General features: G+C 32.2%; 3 protein-coding genes across 3 annotated transcripts in view; 1 reads left to right on the top strand and 2 right to left on the bottom strand.

Annotated features, from left to right (window-relative positions):
• Nucleotides 1-16798, top strand: part of LOC119831576 (calcyphosin-like protein) — a 41132-nt gene that overhangs the window by 8149 nt on the left and 16185 nt on the right. The window lies entirely within an intron of this gene.
• The window catches only part of LOC119831578 (protocadherin-like wing polarity protein stan), a 120766-nt gene that overhangs the window by 102818 nt on the left and 1150 nt on the right, over nt 1-16798 (bottom strand). The gene's annotated exons all lie outside the window — the stretch shown is intronic.
• Nucleotides 4794-16688, bottom strand: LOC119831575. Its single transcript, XM_038354984.1, has one exon. It carries the CDS (start codon nt 15437-15439, stop codon nt 5687-5689), a length of 9753 nt encoding a protein of 3250 aa, XP_038210912.1. The 5' UTR covers nt 15440-16688; the 3' UTR covers nt 4794-5686.

Raw genomic sequence — 16798 nt, 5'->3', positions numbered from 1 at the left:
TGTGGTTCTTTTTAGTATAATTTCTAACGACTTGAAACGATTACAATTGTTTGCCAATGCAACAAAAAGTTCATCTTTGAACTACCACGTAGAAAATGTAAATAAAATTCAGACAAGAGATAAATACTTCGTCTCAACAATCCCACAATCTATGCATTTTATGGTGGTAGTACTCTCTTCTATATTATTTATTATTATTCATATCTTATAAACAGAAAAGTTGTTACTTAATTTAGGTAGTAATATTCGCGAACCTATTATATACAACTTTTTACTAATATTAAGAAACTAATTTATTTTTAAAATCAAACAACGGAAAGCTCAGTAATCTACAGAAACAGATTTTATCAAAATGTCCTATGAAAGAAACATGATCCCCAAAGACTAAATATAACTATAGGATATCCATTCTTTGTAGAACATAACCTCAGTGTATCAACATACGATGGTGTATACTTTTCATTAAAACTGAGACAGTAAACAATACTCAATACAAACGACACGTGATCCACTAGACAATCCCTTCGTGGGCTTTAATTTAAAATCCATTTACAGATAGCGAACTGCGCGAGAGCGTACCCCCGCTTTCAACCCTAAATTTATTATTTCAAATCGCGCTGTGTACAACTATCAATGTTTAATACTTTTATGAAAGCCAGGTTCAGATGTTTCGGAATATTTAGTATTGTTTGTGGGTGTCAAATGTATTTCTAAAACACTTTCTTATCTTTAAAGTTTAAACGAATTTCTTTGTATCTTCTAAAGGATCTGTTATTATTATGGTAGGATTTTTATTAAACTTTGTTAAGCATTTTGTTGAAAATTTACATACGTACATGAGATAATCATATGGATTATATGGAACCTTGATTAATAATGTCGATTGTTATCTTCTATATCTTTCTGCTTTAATTTATTCTTGCACCTAGTAAGCTGTACTAACTATATAAAATTACATAATGGTTGGCTAATTTAATAATGCTTTTTTTATTTATTTTTTACTCTTTTGTTTACTTTTTGTGAATCAACTATAGCTGACCTCATACTCGTTTTATTTTTAAACAGAAAGGACGTTCCAGACGATCCAATTCAATTTAATAAAAAATGGAACGATACTTTCAGCACTTATTTATGCGAATAACAAAATGGTACTCAACGGGCGCCGAAGCAATCACTGCCTGGAATTTTTAATATTAATCCAAAGGCAGGTATGAAATTTCAGGGGAGAATTTAAACAATTTTTCGTAATATGAATTATGAAATCACATCGAACGGGAGCCGCGACCCGGCGGTTAATTGGTCACATATTTCGCTTTTTCACCGCGCAAACTGCTCACGGTCACGTACGGATGATAATAATATTCCTGATTAATGGACGCCATTTCCCAGCGATTTATCGAGATTGTATTCTTTTAGTGAATCGTGCGTGATTGTCATTAATAATTTGACAAAAGCTTGGTTTGTATTTCAATTTGAAAGGAAACAGTTTCTACTCTTTACTGGTGTTGTGATACGGGACATTAGTGACGATATTTCAGTTGATATAAGTTACCTTTGTTAACTTGTTTGTTGCATTAACATATTATGTTGTATAAATGTGGATTGTCTATGACATGTTTGCTTTTAATTAGCTTGCATTATATTTAACATAAAAGTTTTAGTGACATAATGAGCAAGTCAACTATGTTCTCCTTCATATTTAGTTTGTAATTCACACTACTCTAATCCATGGTTTCACCTAAATAATAAAAATAGAACAATACATTTCTCAACTCGCTCATTCATCGTTTTCAAACGATTACTATTAATCTCAAACTTTTTATCACGTCCGCTATCAACAAAAGATAAATTGCATCGTCTTTTTGCAACCGTTACGCATTCGTAGCGAGAATTCTCGAACGGGTCAACGGCCTCAAGTGATCAATCAGAGATCTACAAAAACCTTGTCACTGGAACGTCGTGTGCGCTTTTGTAAACCTTTTGCATCTGGCAGGTTTTTTTCCTGAGAATATATTTGTCTCTCTGTACAACGGCTGTAGACGTAGAATAATGATGCTTAGATCCCGTAGAAGAACGTTCAATGTACCTACAACTCAACTTTATTTGCTGTCGCGAACAGATGGCCTCTGTGAGGAATGTCGTTTATCATACCACGTCATAGCACGCTGTAGGTACCCTATTTGTGAGCTTTATACGTAACTTTCTAGAAACATTTATAAATACACATAATTACTAATTACGCGTTTCAAATCTATACTGTAACCGTTTAGAGACAAAAACGTAATAAAGAAGTAATTTTGTTCCAATATTAAGAGTATACATTAAAATACTAGGCGGGAAATTACAATATTCATACAATTTTACATTTACAATTTAGACGGCGCCATCTTCAACATAAGAACTGTTTTAAAAACGAATCAAGGGCGTGCTTGAATGGAAAATCTCATTTTATATTCATAGAGAGGAGTCGAATTGTCCGTGGATAATTATTTTGGCACAAGTTTTGCCATAAAATAACGTATAAACTCCCGATGATGACGTAAAACTCTCCGGTCACTGATAAATATTCTACCATAATATTAATTATTATCTATTTTGGTTAGGTATATACGCCGAGCAAAAATTGTGTACAAGCAAATAGGTATAAAGTTCTAAAAATAATACTTGTAGTAGCTGCGAACCCGTTGAATAGTTGAGTAAGGAAAAAGCTCATACATGACAAATAAACAATAATATGTACATCCATAAAACCACAGTTAGATATCTATGTATAAAACTGTACAGACACATTTCATTAAGTCAGAATTAAAGAACACTCACAATTATCTGAATACTTTATTTCGCATATATAGAGCTAATTTGACAGACCTTCTCATTTAGCCCTTTTTACCCATATAAAACGACTAGATATAAATCTCGATGGTTTAGAACATGCTAAATAACCGATTGGGAACGCTGGTCTGTATAACGTTGGCACAGCAGTTCAGTGAATCACCGAATCGATTTGTCGTAAACAAACTTGGTGCGTAAATCTAAGTACTTTCACGGGCTAATGGTCACGTATTTGAGAGTAATCCGTTTTGTCGACATACGCTTACGGTACTACGAAAAATAGTCTTCGCAACGTATCGAATTGCTTCATCTAATGCCTTTTTAATTTTTCCGTGCAACAAGCTTATGATATTTTTATTCTTAAGTATTTATTGTCTGTATATGATAAATGTATCAGCTGATGCCAGTTAGTATTAATTTCAACAAACGTTTAATTGTTAGTTTTACAACATTCAAATGAGAAATTTTGAAACGATTGAGCAACGGTTGCTACGGTATGGAAAATAGACGCGTTTTTCTATAATTCTTATAGTATATGTTAATTCTTATAGTAATTTGTATGTAATAGTTAATGTAATTCTCTGTATGTATCTACCTATAAAATAATATAAAGGAACAAGACATTTGACGAGTCGATATGCAAGTCTATATTTTTCATTTTAATATCACCATGCGGATCACAACAATTACTCATAAATTGAGAAGTATTTGAACAAAAATTTATTTGTCATGTAAGAAAAATTCGTTGAACGCTGCATGCTTTTCAGCAATAATTCTATTATTATGCGGTAGTACGTGAAACCAACACGAAGGATATAAAAGTTTTACGTTTTACGTACGGAGAGCGTCGTAATTTTCACGGTGATCGTAAAGAGGCGCGCTCGAACCGCCATGTTGGGAAGCATTTTGGCGGGAACCCTCGAAACCCCTTTGGTTAAGTGAAAATTTGATGAGGTATTTTTTTATTTTAAAACTATATTAATAATTCTACCTTAAATAAATAACTACTAAATTGTTATGTTTAGTGAAAAATATGCCTAAAACAACGGAGATATTTGTACGTCTTTTGTTTATAGGTTTCGATAATTACTTGTTATAGTTTAGTAATTTATAGAGAAACTGAAAAGAATATCCATAGAAACAGAAAAAAATTAAACTATGTATTTAATTTATTTTATTAACAGACAAGCTTTGCATATTTTAAAATAACGGACAAATTCAAAATTAATGTATTCAACTGTTACTGTCTCATTTTGTCTCTGTCTCGATAAAGCGATTAAAAAGAGATGGCTACACATCATCACTCGCATATTTTATAGCGTTGTGTGGACGCGGGATCAATTCGATGACGTGTAATTTGTAAACTGAACATAAACTCGAAATGACAGCATGTTAATCGTGTTATTGCGGAAAGTATGGCAGTACCTACGATAACATATGAATTTATGAGCATGTTAAATTTTCTGTATTAATTCCATTTTGTTAACTATATGATGATGTAAATATCTGCATTACATCCTCATGATAAATTATTGTTAAATATTCGTTTTACACATTTTTGGTTGCCTGACTTTAATAATTACCTTCGAATAATATTGAAAAGTTAATTTGTTGCATAAATGGAACCTAGTTAACGTCAAGTGAATGTCTGCCAGTATTTTTATAATATTTCAATAAATCACAAAATAACCGTAATCTTTATTCATTAAATAATACAGTTATAAACGAGCTTCTATAAAGCGGTAAACTTTGCTGTTTTTTTATTATTTTCGAGCGAATTTTAATAAATTTTACGTTACTTACTTTTAAACTCATCTCTCTAGCAGAAGTTTTACCTCGACCAATGTTTTTCGGTACTTTTTTTTTAGTTAACAGCAGTGATATGAACCTTATTGCGATATATGTAAATATATTTTTTCTATGAGAGTACAAAATTATTACTGCGCTCGCAGATAATATAATCTTTATAGCATCTTGATACATTCGGCATTATTTTAGCGTTTGTTTAAAAAAATCATTTCATGTATATACCAATGCCATAAAGATTGGTTCTTACCGTAAAAAATAAACAACTCAACCCTAAAATACGAGGCGAAATTCGATAGGTCAAAAACTTATTAGATGGTCCCAAATACCCCAGATCAATAGTGAGTGCATGTTCTGTACTGAGGGTACAGCGGTACCTACGTGCAAGGGTCCTCCCCTCTGAGTCATAAAGAGGGTGGCGGCCCTCACTTTTGAGGGTTTGGTCGATACCGCTCTCTTTTGTTTTCACACTTTGAACGCATTGCGTCTCATTTCGTTGAAACTCGATTGAATAGTTGGATAACTATTTTAAGTTGCAGTAGGTATAGAGATTAGTATTGATGTAGAGACTAGCTTCTTGGATAACCCCTCTAGTTCACGAAGGAAACTGCGACAGAGAGTAACTGAAGTTTGAATTTTTTTTGTCATTGATACGACCTCTGTTTTGCTTTATCATTCTTAAATTTCCTATACCACGAAACTTTTATAGCATTATAAATAGATGTTGTTCTGATAAAAATATTAAAATTGACCATGACATAAGGCCAGATAACATGCACCCTAAATTTTATTGCATCGGCCATTGAACTCAGGGTGCATAGGTTATAAGCACAAATGTTCAATTAATAAAGGGGATGTAAATTTCATTTTAGCTTGTGAAAATTTTATGGCCGAGAATGAACTTCAAGAGAATAGTGTACTTAAAAAATGCTAAAAATATAAATATTTAAAAAACAAAAAAAAATTGTATAAAATATACACAGTTTTATAATTTTTGGAAATAGAAAAACAAAGAGGAATAAAATGACAAGAAATTTAATAAACACCTTTAACCCGTACACAAAGTGCAACACATCACGGCTCTGCACATTTCCATGGCAAAAATACAAGGACTCCATACAACAACAGCTAATAAGAACAACATTACATCCGCAAATTGACGCCATACATTTAGAATTGATAAACAATGTGGATAAAACCAAGGCCAACGATCATATATCCACATAAATGGTCTCTTCCTCAAAGAACTCATGAAAAGATTGCAATGAAAGTCGATGCGTTCTTTACGCCGCTTTTTCTTTATAGCTTGCATCCGCTTCTTTGGATTATTAATGTGAATTAAATAATTCGTTGCTGGATACTGTTCCAGTAATTCTGTCGCTGATTTTACAGCTTCCATTGATTGAACACGCTTCATTACTCTTCTCGATGTTGATGCCACGCCACTGTCACTGTAAGCGTTTTTCAACGACTTTAGAATCAGGCTCGGATTTTCCTTCATTGATTTAATATTGTACAAAGAATGTTTTGGGTCTCTAACACATCTATATAAAAGGCGAAGCAGGTCGGATACGCCTGTAATACCCAATTTTGCAACATCTATGACTGATTCAGTCAATAGCATGGTATCGCTTGCATCTTTTTTAATTGATTTTTCAAGTCTTAAATCTTCTTTAAGTCGATGTTTTCTCCGAATAATATCCTCTCTTTTTTCTTGTTCAGACAGAATTTTTCGCCTTTTTCTATATGCGATTTCATTTATTTTCTTCATCTTTTGCCTTCTCTTTTCCATTTCCTCTCTACATGTGCAAACCATTTCTCCGGGACTTTTTGTTATTTTATGCATTAGTTGGGATTCTTCTCCACATACAGGACTTCCACATATGCACGGTTTTAACTCTTTTGATTTTTTGTCCTCTAATATACTCAACCTCTTTTCTTCAACACTTTTCGCGCACACTTCACTTCCACATGTACATGTCTTTTTTCCGAATTTGAGGAGTTGTTTTTTAGTTACTTTATTAGATTTGCCCACCTTAGCTCTTTTTCCGCGACATATACAGCAAACACACGAATCCCCATGCTCTTGGGGTTTAGTTTTTCTTTTAGGTATATATAGTTCTTTAACTTTTCTATCAACTTCTTCTTTGTTGATGATTTTTAAGCTGTCTGACTCTAGGTAAACATCAAACAACGGTTGTGGATGTGATTCTTTTATAAACTCTTTCGGTTGGATTTTGTTTAGCCAAGTTTTAATAGGTAACTTCCCAATTTGTTTCATGATCATATTAAAATATTCTTTAAATTGGCTCTCGGACTTGAAACAAACTTTACAATATTTACATTTTTCATCAATGCTTTTATTACAGGATTCGCATACATTTTTGGACTTTGTTTTTCGTACGTCCTTTGTCGTCGATGCCTTTTTATTTGATTTTCCTTGTTTGCCTAAGGTGTGAGGAGAATCCTTGAAGTTAACTTTTAAATTTTTTCTTTCTGTGGTGTTATGTATCGCCAAACATTTTGAACAAACAAAATTTTTATCATCCGGTGATTTCATTGCAGATTTTATCAATTTAGATAGAGGTGCCTTATACTCATCGCCTTTTTGGATTAGGTCAGCCTTGAGGATCTTTAATTTCTCCAAGTTGGATATATCTTTATCTTTCTGTGATAGTTTAAGACTTTTTGAAGTCCTAATCGCAGACACTTCTTTTAAATGTTTTGATTGACGCTCACTGTGAGACGTCTTAAGATCATCAACACATAGTCCGTTCACATCTCCTTTGATTTTTTTCGACGTTTTTTCATTTTCATTAGGTTGCTTACATGGTTTTTCCTTGTTTTTTGCAATCTTATCACAGACAGGTTCTGAAAATGTTGACTTTCCGGTTTTCGTAGTAGCATTATTTGCACAGCGACATAGATACCGTTTAATAGCAGAGTTATTAGTTTTATTAGAGGAAGGTAATTGAGAGCAGTGAAAAGCGTTTACACTCTTTTTTCTAGTTAACCGTTTACCCTTTTGGGTGAGAGTAATGGACGGCTTCACGGGTGGTTTCTGGATATGTGGCTTGCCATGATTCACAAGCGATTTGCTAACATTCTTTTTAAATTTGGTGGGTTGGTAAGGTAAAATAGTTGTCATTTTGGTAATATTTTTTTGAGGTGAAGATTTATCTCTTTTGTAGGAGTTTAATAAAGTTGCATCAATCTTTGTACATACATTTTTGCATTCGGTGTTAGTTTTCTTAGATGTTTTCTTATTATTGCTGTGAATTTCTACTCTACGAACTTCAATAACTTGTGAATAAGGTGCCCTACATGCAATTGTATCGTTTTTACTTTTCTGCAACTTCAGGGTACAAAAACATCTTTTTAATTTGTTGACTGTGTTAGATCGTTTATTTATCGTTTGACATTTTTCAATTTGTGACTTTACACCACGCACATTCGAACGTAATGCCTGGACATTTTTCTTCTTTAAGTTTAAACAATTTGATCTATCACATGTTTCGTATTTCTTTGGTTTCAAATATTCTTTTTTAGTATCTGATGTATCTACAGGAACTGGAGGCAGTAATTCCTTATAGAATTCAATGTTTAGAGAAATGTTTGATCCAAATTTGAGAGCTTGTCTGTTTTCTTTTTTGAAATAGTTACTAAATCGAGGTATTTCTACTATACCCTTTTCTTTTTCATTGTAACATTTCAACGATACGTTTTCTTTTAGTTGCGCTTGTACTTTCTTTGATTTCTTACATAATAATTTAGCGTCAACTGACTTGTGTAATATTTTATCCTCATTACCAACTTTTTGTGAGCCAGTCTTTATATGTTTTTCTCTACACACTTTAGACTTACACTTATTTGGAATGCACATAAAAGGCGGACATTCATTAGGACAAGTCACGTACGATACGGTAGTGGTATTTTTAGTGGACGTAGTTTTTTTTTGTTTGGGCATTTCTTCTTTTTTCTTATTACGTGCTGGCTTCTTTTGTATATTGTGGTTTTTATTCAGACGTGCTGCACTTTTATGAAATTGCAACGTGCAAAAACATCTTTTGAGTATTGGATCGGTAACCGTACTACTAGGCTGGGTCTTGACGGTAGATAATTCTGATGAATCAAATTTTTTCACATGATGAGATGATTGTTGTCCTGTTGACTTATATTTCGGTTTTTCTTTTTTTGTACTAATAGTATCAACGTCTTTTAAATGCGGTGGTATTTTTCGTATGGGTTCAGGGGTCAAGTTATCTTTAAAAAATTCTATGTTAAAGCTAAATGAGGATCCTATTCTTACAGTTTGCTTATTATTTCTTTCACGATCTAAAGAAAGTGATTGATTCGGTTTCGATTTTGGCATAACTAAAGGCAATTCCTTCTTTTCTTTTGGTTCTGGTTTTAGAGGTTTAGTTTTAACATTGCGGTTTTTATACGTTTTAGCAGGCGTAGAACTAGAGTGGGTGTTGAATTTTATGGGCCTAGTCTCTGTTGCATTTTCACGTAATAATCGTTTTTGTATGCGTTTTTCGCATTCGTAGGGATCACATTGGCCCGGTGTGCATACACCTGGTTCACATTCATAAGGTTCTAATTTCCATTTCTTATGTTTTTGCGGTTTAATTTCTACATTTACTATTGGTGACTGCTTTTTTTTATTTTCTTTGAGAGAACATAAACAATTTTTTATGAAAGAACTGACAGCTGATGCTGAAGATTTAGTCGTCTGAACATCTTTGTCCACAGGTTTGGCATTTTTGCCCTTTTTATTTTTTTTATCTTTCTTATTTTTATCATCCTTCTTATCTTTCTTAATTTTGTCATCTTTTTCATCTTTTTTATCCTTTTTATTTTTTTTAACCTTTTCCCCTTTTCCGTCTTGTTTAACTTTTACTTCTTTTTTATTTTTTTTCAATTGTGCCTTGTCTTCTTTACTATTGTCTTTCTTTTTAGCTTTTTTATCTTTCATAAGTGCCAGCGTACAGAAACACCTCTCTAGATTGGAAATTATACCTGATTTAACAGATTTAGAACTAGTTTCCGTCTGTGACTGGCCAGAACGCAAAGATTTCTTATCTTGTACAATTTTATGCTTTTTTGTAGCAGTTTTTGGAAACGTCTCTGTGTCTTTTTTTACATCTTTTGTTTTGTTTTTGCGAATTTGTGATTCATCATATTGTATTCTGTTACTATCTAGCCCTGAATCTTTAAAAAATTCTACATTAAAGCTGAAATTTGAACCAATTCTTACAACTTGTTTTTGTCCACTTTGAACAATTGGTTTAGGAACACTCGATTTCGCTGCTGTTTTTGGCTCATCATCGACATGCTGAAATTGTATCTTTTTATGTTTTTGTTTCTTAGATGTTGGAGTACTGCCAGTCGTTTTTTTGGATCGAGTTTTTGTCTCCGTACCCAAACTTTTAATTTTTTTATTTCTCTGTTTAATTCTTTCATAACAAACGTATGGATCACATTCCCCTGGTATGCAAAACGAAGGCTCACATTCATACGGTAGAAGTTCACGAACCTCTTTTGTCCCTTTTGTCATTGTCTTTACATTTTTTTGTTGTACTTTTTTGACATCATCACGTTTTCTCTTTTCTTCTTTTTGCTTCTCTTTTTTGCGCAATTGTAAAGTGCAAAAACATCGTTGTAAAAAAGGTTTTGCATCTATTGACGAACTTTTTTGTGGTACTTTTAAAGTTTGAGATATTTTTGATTGGGAACGTGGATGTGTAAAATTTTGTTTATTTATTTTTTCTTTGGCTACAGGTATTTTCGGAACCTCATCACTATGCTTATACTTGTCAGTTTTAATAACACGTTCTTGACTAGCAGGAGGTGAACTATCCTTGTAAAAGTCAATATTAAAACTAAAACTGGAACCAATTCTCACCGTTTGTCTTCCAGCATTATCAGGAGACGTAACTTGTTTATACTTTGGTTTCACAGTCTCAGAATGAAATTTTGGTTGACGTTTTGGCTGTACGTAAGTTGCTCGAGATTTACGTTTTTGCACCGTACTTGACGTTGACGTAGTAGTTACTTTTTTATGCAAAACTGTATCGGTACCTTTCTCTTTGCGTTTCCTTTTCTTAATCAATTCAAGACATTCATACGGATTACACTCACCTGGTATACATATACCTGGTTCACATTCATACGGCAATAATTCTCGAGTCATTTTAATGGGTTTAGTATTTTGTCCTCTATTTACCGTCTTGACACTCATTGACTCATCACGCACTGTATTGGTATTGTCTTTTTTCCCTTTTTGTTTTAACTTTCCTTGCTTTTGTAATTTCAAAGTACAAAAACATCTTTGCACACCTTGCAAAGCTTGAGAAGTTTTAGCTTTTACTTTGTGTAGTTTCGACTGGGACTCACTGTCCTGAGTATCAGAGCTTGTTATTATTTTTTTGTCCTTTGTTTGAACACTCGATTGCTTTTCTTTTGTTCGCTTTGGTGGTTCATCATCATGATACTGTATTTTAACTGGCTTGTTTGAACTTTTCTTATAAAATTCAATATCAAAACTAAAATTTGATCCCACTCGAACAACTTGCTTCTTGTCGATAGCCTTTGAAACTTTTTGTACTGATCGTTTCTTTTTATACTCGGGTTTCGGAGATACACTTACGATATGTGATTGAGTGGGTGTTTTCCGCGTTTGACTACTAGAAATTGATCTAGAATCTGTTGGTGTACCAGACGATTTAGAAATTCTTTTTTGCAGTCGCTTCATAATCAATTTTTGACATTCATAAGGATCACACTGTCCAGGTATACATATACCGGGTTCACATTCATATGGCTTAAGTTTTCTGTTCATTATATTTTTATTGTCTACTTGCATATTCATAGCGTAAATGCAGCTATTTAAATAGTGAGCAAGGCTAGTTTTTGTTGGATTTATTGATACTGGATTAATGAAATCATCTTGAAATTTTGCAAATCTGTCATAATTCGCTACTACGTTTGCCTCTTGAAGTTTTGTTTGTTTAAAAAAGAATTGGCGGTGTGAAGATTTCTTAATTAGTTCCACACTTACACTTAAATCTGAATTTATTTCCAGAGATTGTTTGCCTGCAATATTATTCGTGTTTCTTCCTTTGTCTAAGTGGAAAATGCTATTATTTCTTGAGATTTCATATTTTGACCGTTTTTCAGAAATACATCCTTCACTCATCCCACATAAATGAAGTTGGCTTGCCATATCACTACTTATTAAAGCTGTATTAACTGTGTACATCGTATTCTTAGGTATATTATGTTTGTCCTTATGTCTGTTACGTTTTTTATATAAATTTAATGTACAGAAACATCTTTTCAATATTGGTCCAACAACAGATGATTTGTCAACTTTTTTTGTTTTTTCCACTTGTGTATCGATGTTATCAACTGTAATTTTATCTAATTTTATTCCTTTATGCTTCACTTTCCTTTTTGTTCTTTCGTCTAATGGAATCGGTGGTGGATCAAACTGTTCCTCTTTTGCATTACAAGTTTTTGAAAATTCTATATTGAAACTAAATGTAGATCCCACAGATATTGAATTTCTTAATTTGTTTTGCATATTCGATATCTTCGGGGTATAAACAACCTTGCTGACCGGTTGGGCTTTTGTTTGAACTGAAACCTTCTGCTCTTTGGTATTTGGCTTAGATTGAACGAAGACATCTTTGGATTTTCCATACGAATATGTGTAACTCGATGTTGAAATACTCCCTGGATTGATTGTACCAAGACTGATTTCTTTTGTTTTTTTTAAACGTTTCTTAATATTTTGAAGACAAATATATGGATCACATTCTCCCGGAATACAAGTAAAAGGTTCACATTCATAAGGATCAAGATGAAAATAATAGCTCAAATTACTTCCTGTTTTAGTTGCCTTACTACGGGTCTTTTTATAAAAATTACCACTTGTTTCGGTCCCTGTAGTGGACACTACCGGTTGTTTTTTGTACTTCTTTTCTTTATTTCTTTTTGGCTTTTGTAAATGTACCTTTTTATTCATTTTTGGTTGTAATGTTAAATTTTGAAGATCAGGGCTTTTCATATTAGTTTGTTTGGAAAGTGATTGTTGTTTTCCTGTATCCCGATAAAAATCTATATTGAAACTAAATGTAGAACCAATACGCACGACATTACGATTGGGTTCTGCGATCTCATTTCTGTTTTGCAAATTTCCTTTTTCTTTTTTCGGTATATGCATTTGTATCGGTATTATAGCAGCAGACTGAACATGTTTTGCTTTAGATGATTTTTCTTTAGGTGTCACGCTCGATGTTGATCTTGTTTTTCTAGAACTTGTAGTATATGAATTTTTTGAACGGATTCTCTTTTTAGTAATCAACCTTTTATTTTGAAGTTTTATACAATGATAGGGATTACATTTGTAAGGTACACAAATACCGGGTTCACACTCATATGGCTGAAGTTTAATGTTTATTTTATTTCTATTCAAATTTCCGGTTTCCATTCGATATTGACTTTTGAATGTAGTTATAGTACCGGTAGATTTTTGAGATACTGATTTTGGTCGTTTTGGCTTTAATTTCAAAGTACAAAAGCATCTCTTAAGAGCATAACCTTTCTGTTTTATATCTCTTTTTGACACCTTTAACTTTACATGTGACCCTTTCTTGTGTTTTGATACTATTTGTTTATTTCCTGGACGACTCCTTTGTGTGGTGGAAGATTGCTCAATATCGGTTCTTTGCGATGGATAACTGCTTTTAATTTTTGTTGGATTTGATTTATCCTTATAAAATTCAACGTTAAAACTAGCAGATGAACCAATTCTAACTGCTGGATGCGACTCTTTATTTTGTTCAGAACTGAATGATGATAGCGCAGGTCGTTCATTTTTTTTTCTTTTGTTTTTTAAATATTCTTGACCTTTTTCTTTATTTTTCTTAGAGCTCTTATTGATATTAACACCTTTCTTTGCATGATTTGTTCCTTTATGCACTATGATTTGTTGTGCTTGAATTCCAGAGTTTGATTTTTTAGGCAATATGCTAACCGTTACTTCTCGACTACTCATTTTTCGTATACTGGAGTGTCTATAATGTTTGTCATGTATCTTTTTTGTGTGTCCTTTTCTTCTTTTTAATTTTTCATAGCATTCTTCTGCAATACACGCTCCTTGAGTACAATCATTCTCGCATGTCCAATTTTCTAAATATTGTTTTTTGTTTAAATTTTCTTTAAACTTTCGGATAGAATCCTTCCTGATTTTTAATGCTAACTCTTTTTCTTTTTCTGAAGTATATTCAGGACATTCACATATTATAGATTTAATTTTATCTTTGGATTTTTTTATTTTCTCTAAGGATTTCTTAAATTGCAAGTCTAAATTTTTACCTACTTCCTTCTTGATTTTAAATGACAATTCTTTTTCTTTTTCTGAAACATATTCAGGGCATTCACATATAATTGATTTAATTTTATCTTTCGTTTGTTTCATTTTCTCCAAAGATTGTTTAAGCTGCAACTCCACTTTTTCACCTGCTTCCTTCTTGGCTTTAAAAAACAAATCGTATTCTTTTTCTGAAATATATTCAGGGCATTCACATATTATAGATTTAATTTTATCCTTACTTTTTTTCATTTTCTCTAGAGATTGTTTAAGCTGCAATTCCACTTTTTCACCTGCTTCCTTCTTGGCTTTAAAAGATAAATCTTTTTCTTTTTCTGAAATATATTCAGGGCATTCACATATTATAGATTTAATTTTGTCCTTGGTTTTTTTAATCTTCTCTAGAGATTTCTTTACTTGCATCTCCACTATTTCACCACCTTCTTGCATTTTATTTTTTAACCTAGCTTGTGAAATTTTTAGTTTATCGCGTGATGATTTCGCAAGATTTTTCAAGCGACTTGTTTTACTTTTGCCTTCATTTACAAGATTTGCATCGAATGCCATGCTTTCTGGATACTTTTGTTTCCTTCTAATTCGATATTTCATTCTTTCAATTTTTTCCAACGATTCGTTAGTATGAAGTGCCAAAGACTCTTCTAGTTTTATTTTAGAATCTTGAATCTTGGCCATAGCTGCATCCATTTTATTTTGAAGATTTGTTTTGGAATCCACAAGCTTTTGTAAAGATTTTTTTGCCACTGCTTTGAATTTATTAGACTTAGCTTTTGCCTCTGCGCCATCGTTACTATCTTCGTATTGCTGCTTTGACTGAATTTTTGCCCGACTACTGAATTGAAATGTGCAGGTGCAAGGATCAGATTTTATGTGTTTTGCTTTAAACCGTACTCCTTTTCGTCTTTTAAATTCATATCTTTGTTTTTCTCCAACATATTTATGACCATGCACGTGTTTATGTTTGTGAAGATTCTTTGCATGTTCACCTTTGCGCATTTTCAACGAACAACTACAGCAGCTACAACATTCACTAAGCTTTGATGATTTTATAGCAGCACCTTTATCAACTAAATTAACTAGCTCTAAAATAGCACTGCTTTTCTCTGTATCATCAAGTTCACTTGCTGATGAATAACGTTTGAAATTCGCATTTTTCTGTAAGCTCGATGTACTATCCGAGACTAATTGGGCTCTAATATCATCATAAACTGCTCTAGTTCTTACCAATTTATCTAAGAGTTTTCTTTCCCGAAGAGGAATATATTTTCCATAATACAGACGATCTATTTTAGAGCCACTTACCAAAAACTTTTGAAAACTATGACCATCAGTATCACTATTGAATAAACAAGAGGTACAGGAGCATGTTTGACTGGTACTATGCGGTTTTCTTAGCGATTTCATGATGTGTTGCCTTTTCTGTGACTAAGCGTAGATAGATAGTCATATGAAACAACACATCGAATTTGTCAAAATAATATTAACATTTTTCCACATAATTTGACAGGTTATCCACTTGTCCACTATACAATAATTGGACATCTGTAAAGCGATATAATAGTTTAACATATATAGAAATGTATTTGATACAAAATCAGTAGTTATACATATTTGATATATTTAAGGTGTAATTTTATAATTCTTAAGAGAGCAAGCTATAGAAACAATGAAATTTTCTTCCTCATATTTGATTTATCAAGTTTATAAAGAGAGTTCTTCCTTATAATTGATTTTAACGATCGATGCAGTAAAAGCACAGGGTGTAATTTTAAAAGATTTTAGTCGTTTCTATTCCCGGGCAGGGCAAGCGAGATTTCGAAAATATTTGAATGCACTTTTCTTTCTTTTCAAAAATAATCTTGAATGAATGAATAGCGTAATGTCTACAATGGACCTTACGCCTCTCCAATATATTCATGGCCGGTGGTAGCGGTTACCATCAGGCGGCCCAGTGTCGACCGCCAAATAAAAAAAGAATTAAATTTTCTACGAAATATATTTTTTTATTGCTTTAAGTAGTGATTACTAACTACAAACTATCGCATCTATAATGTAATATTATTACATTAAATGCAACAAATATTCCAAATATCCAATTTCCAATGAGAACAGAAATTATCTTAACACGCGGAAAATATATGGAAATGACTTTAATTTAGTCAGCAATTAATGTAAAATAAAATAAACTCACCGGACGAAACAAGAAACATTAAAATATTTCGACTTATCATACCGTCGAATATTTTACATGATTACATTCATATTAAAGATCATTATAATAAGAACGTCCATACGATGGTCCATATAGTGAACACCTCACATTTATAATAATTTAGTAAATTATTCTACAAATTAAAAATATCGAACACATTCATCGAAATATCATTGTTTATAAATGAAAAGTATCCGTGATAATTATTGACGTTTCGAAATTTAAAAAAACATTTTAAAGATACGACCTGCGAAGGTCGGTTTGCAATTCAATAATCAATTTTGTAAGTTATGATATTATATCACCATATTTCTTTAATTACTTATTTAAAAATGGTATTTACATAATCATATCATCTACTTTTATATAGCACTAGAAGCTTTTACTAGTTTCAGCGTGATACACGGGCAAACCTCCAAAGATACAAACTTTCATATTTATAATATTAGTGTGATAATTAATAAGTATCGTTATTTATATTTTTTATTTGCATTACTGACATTAAAAAATCTTACGTATTACAATATGAATTACTTGAAATCTAATATTTA

The sequence above is a fragment of the Zerene cesonia genome, chromosome 13 (genome assembly GCF_012273895.1).
Source record: "Zerene cesonia ecotype Mississippi chromosome 13, Zerene_cesonia_1.1, whole genome shotgun sequence".
NCBI classification, from domain to species: Eukaryota; Metazoa; Arthropoda; class Insecta; order Lepidoptera; family Pieridae; genus Zerene; species Zerene cesonia.
This window is presented reverse-complemented; position numbering and strand designations above follow the sequence as displayed.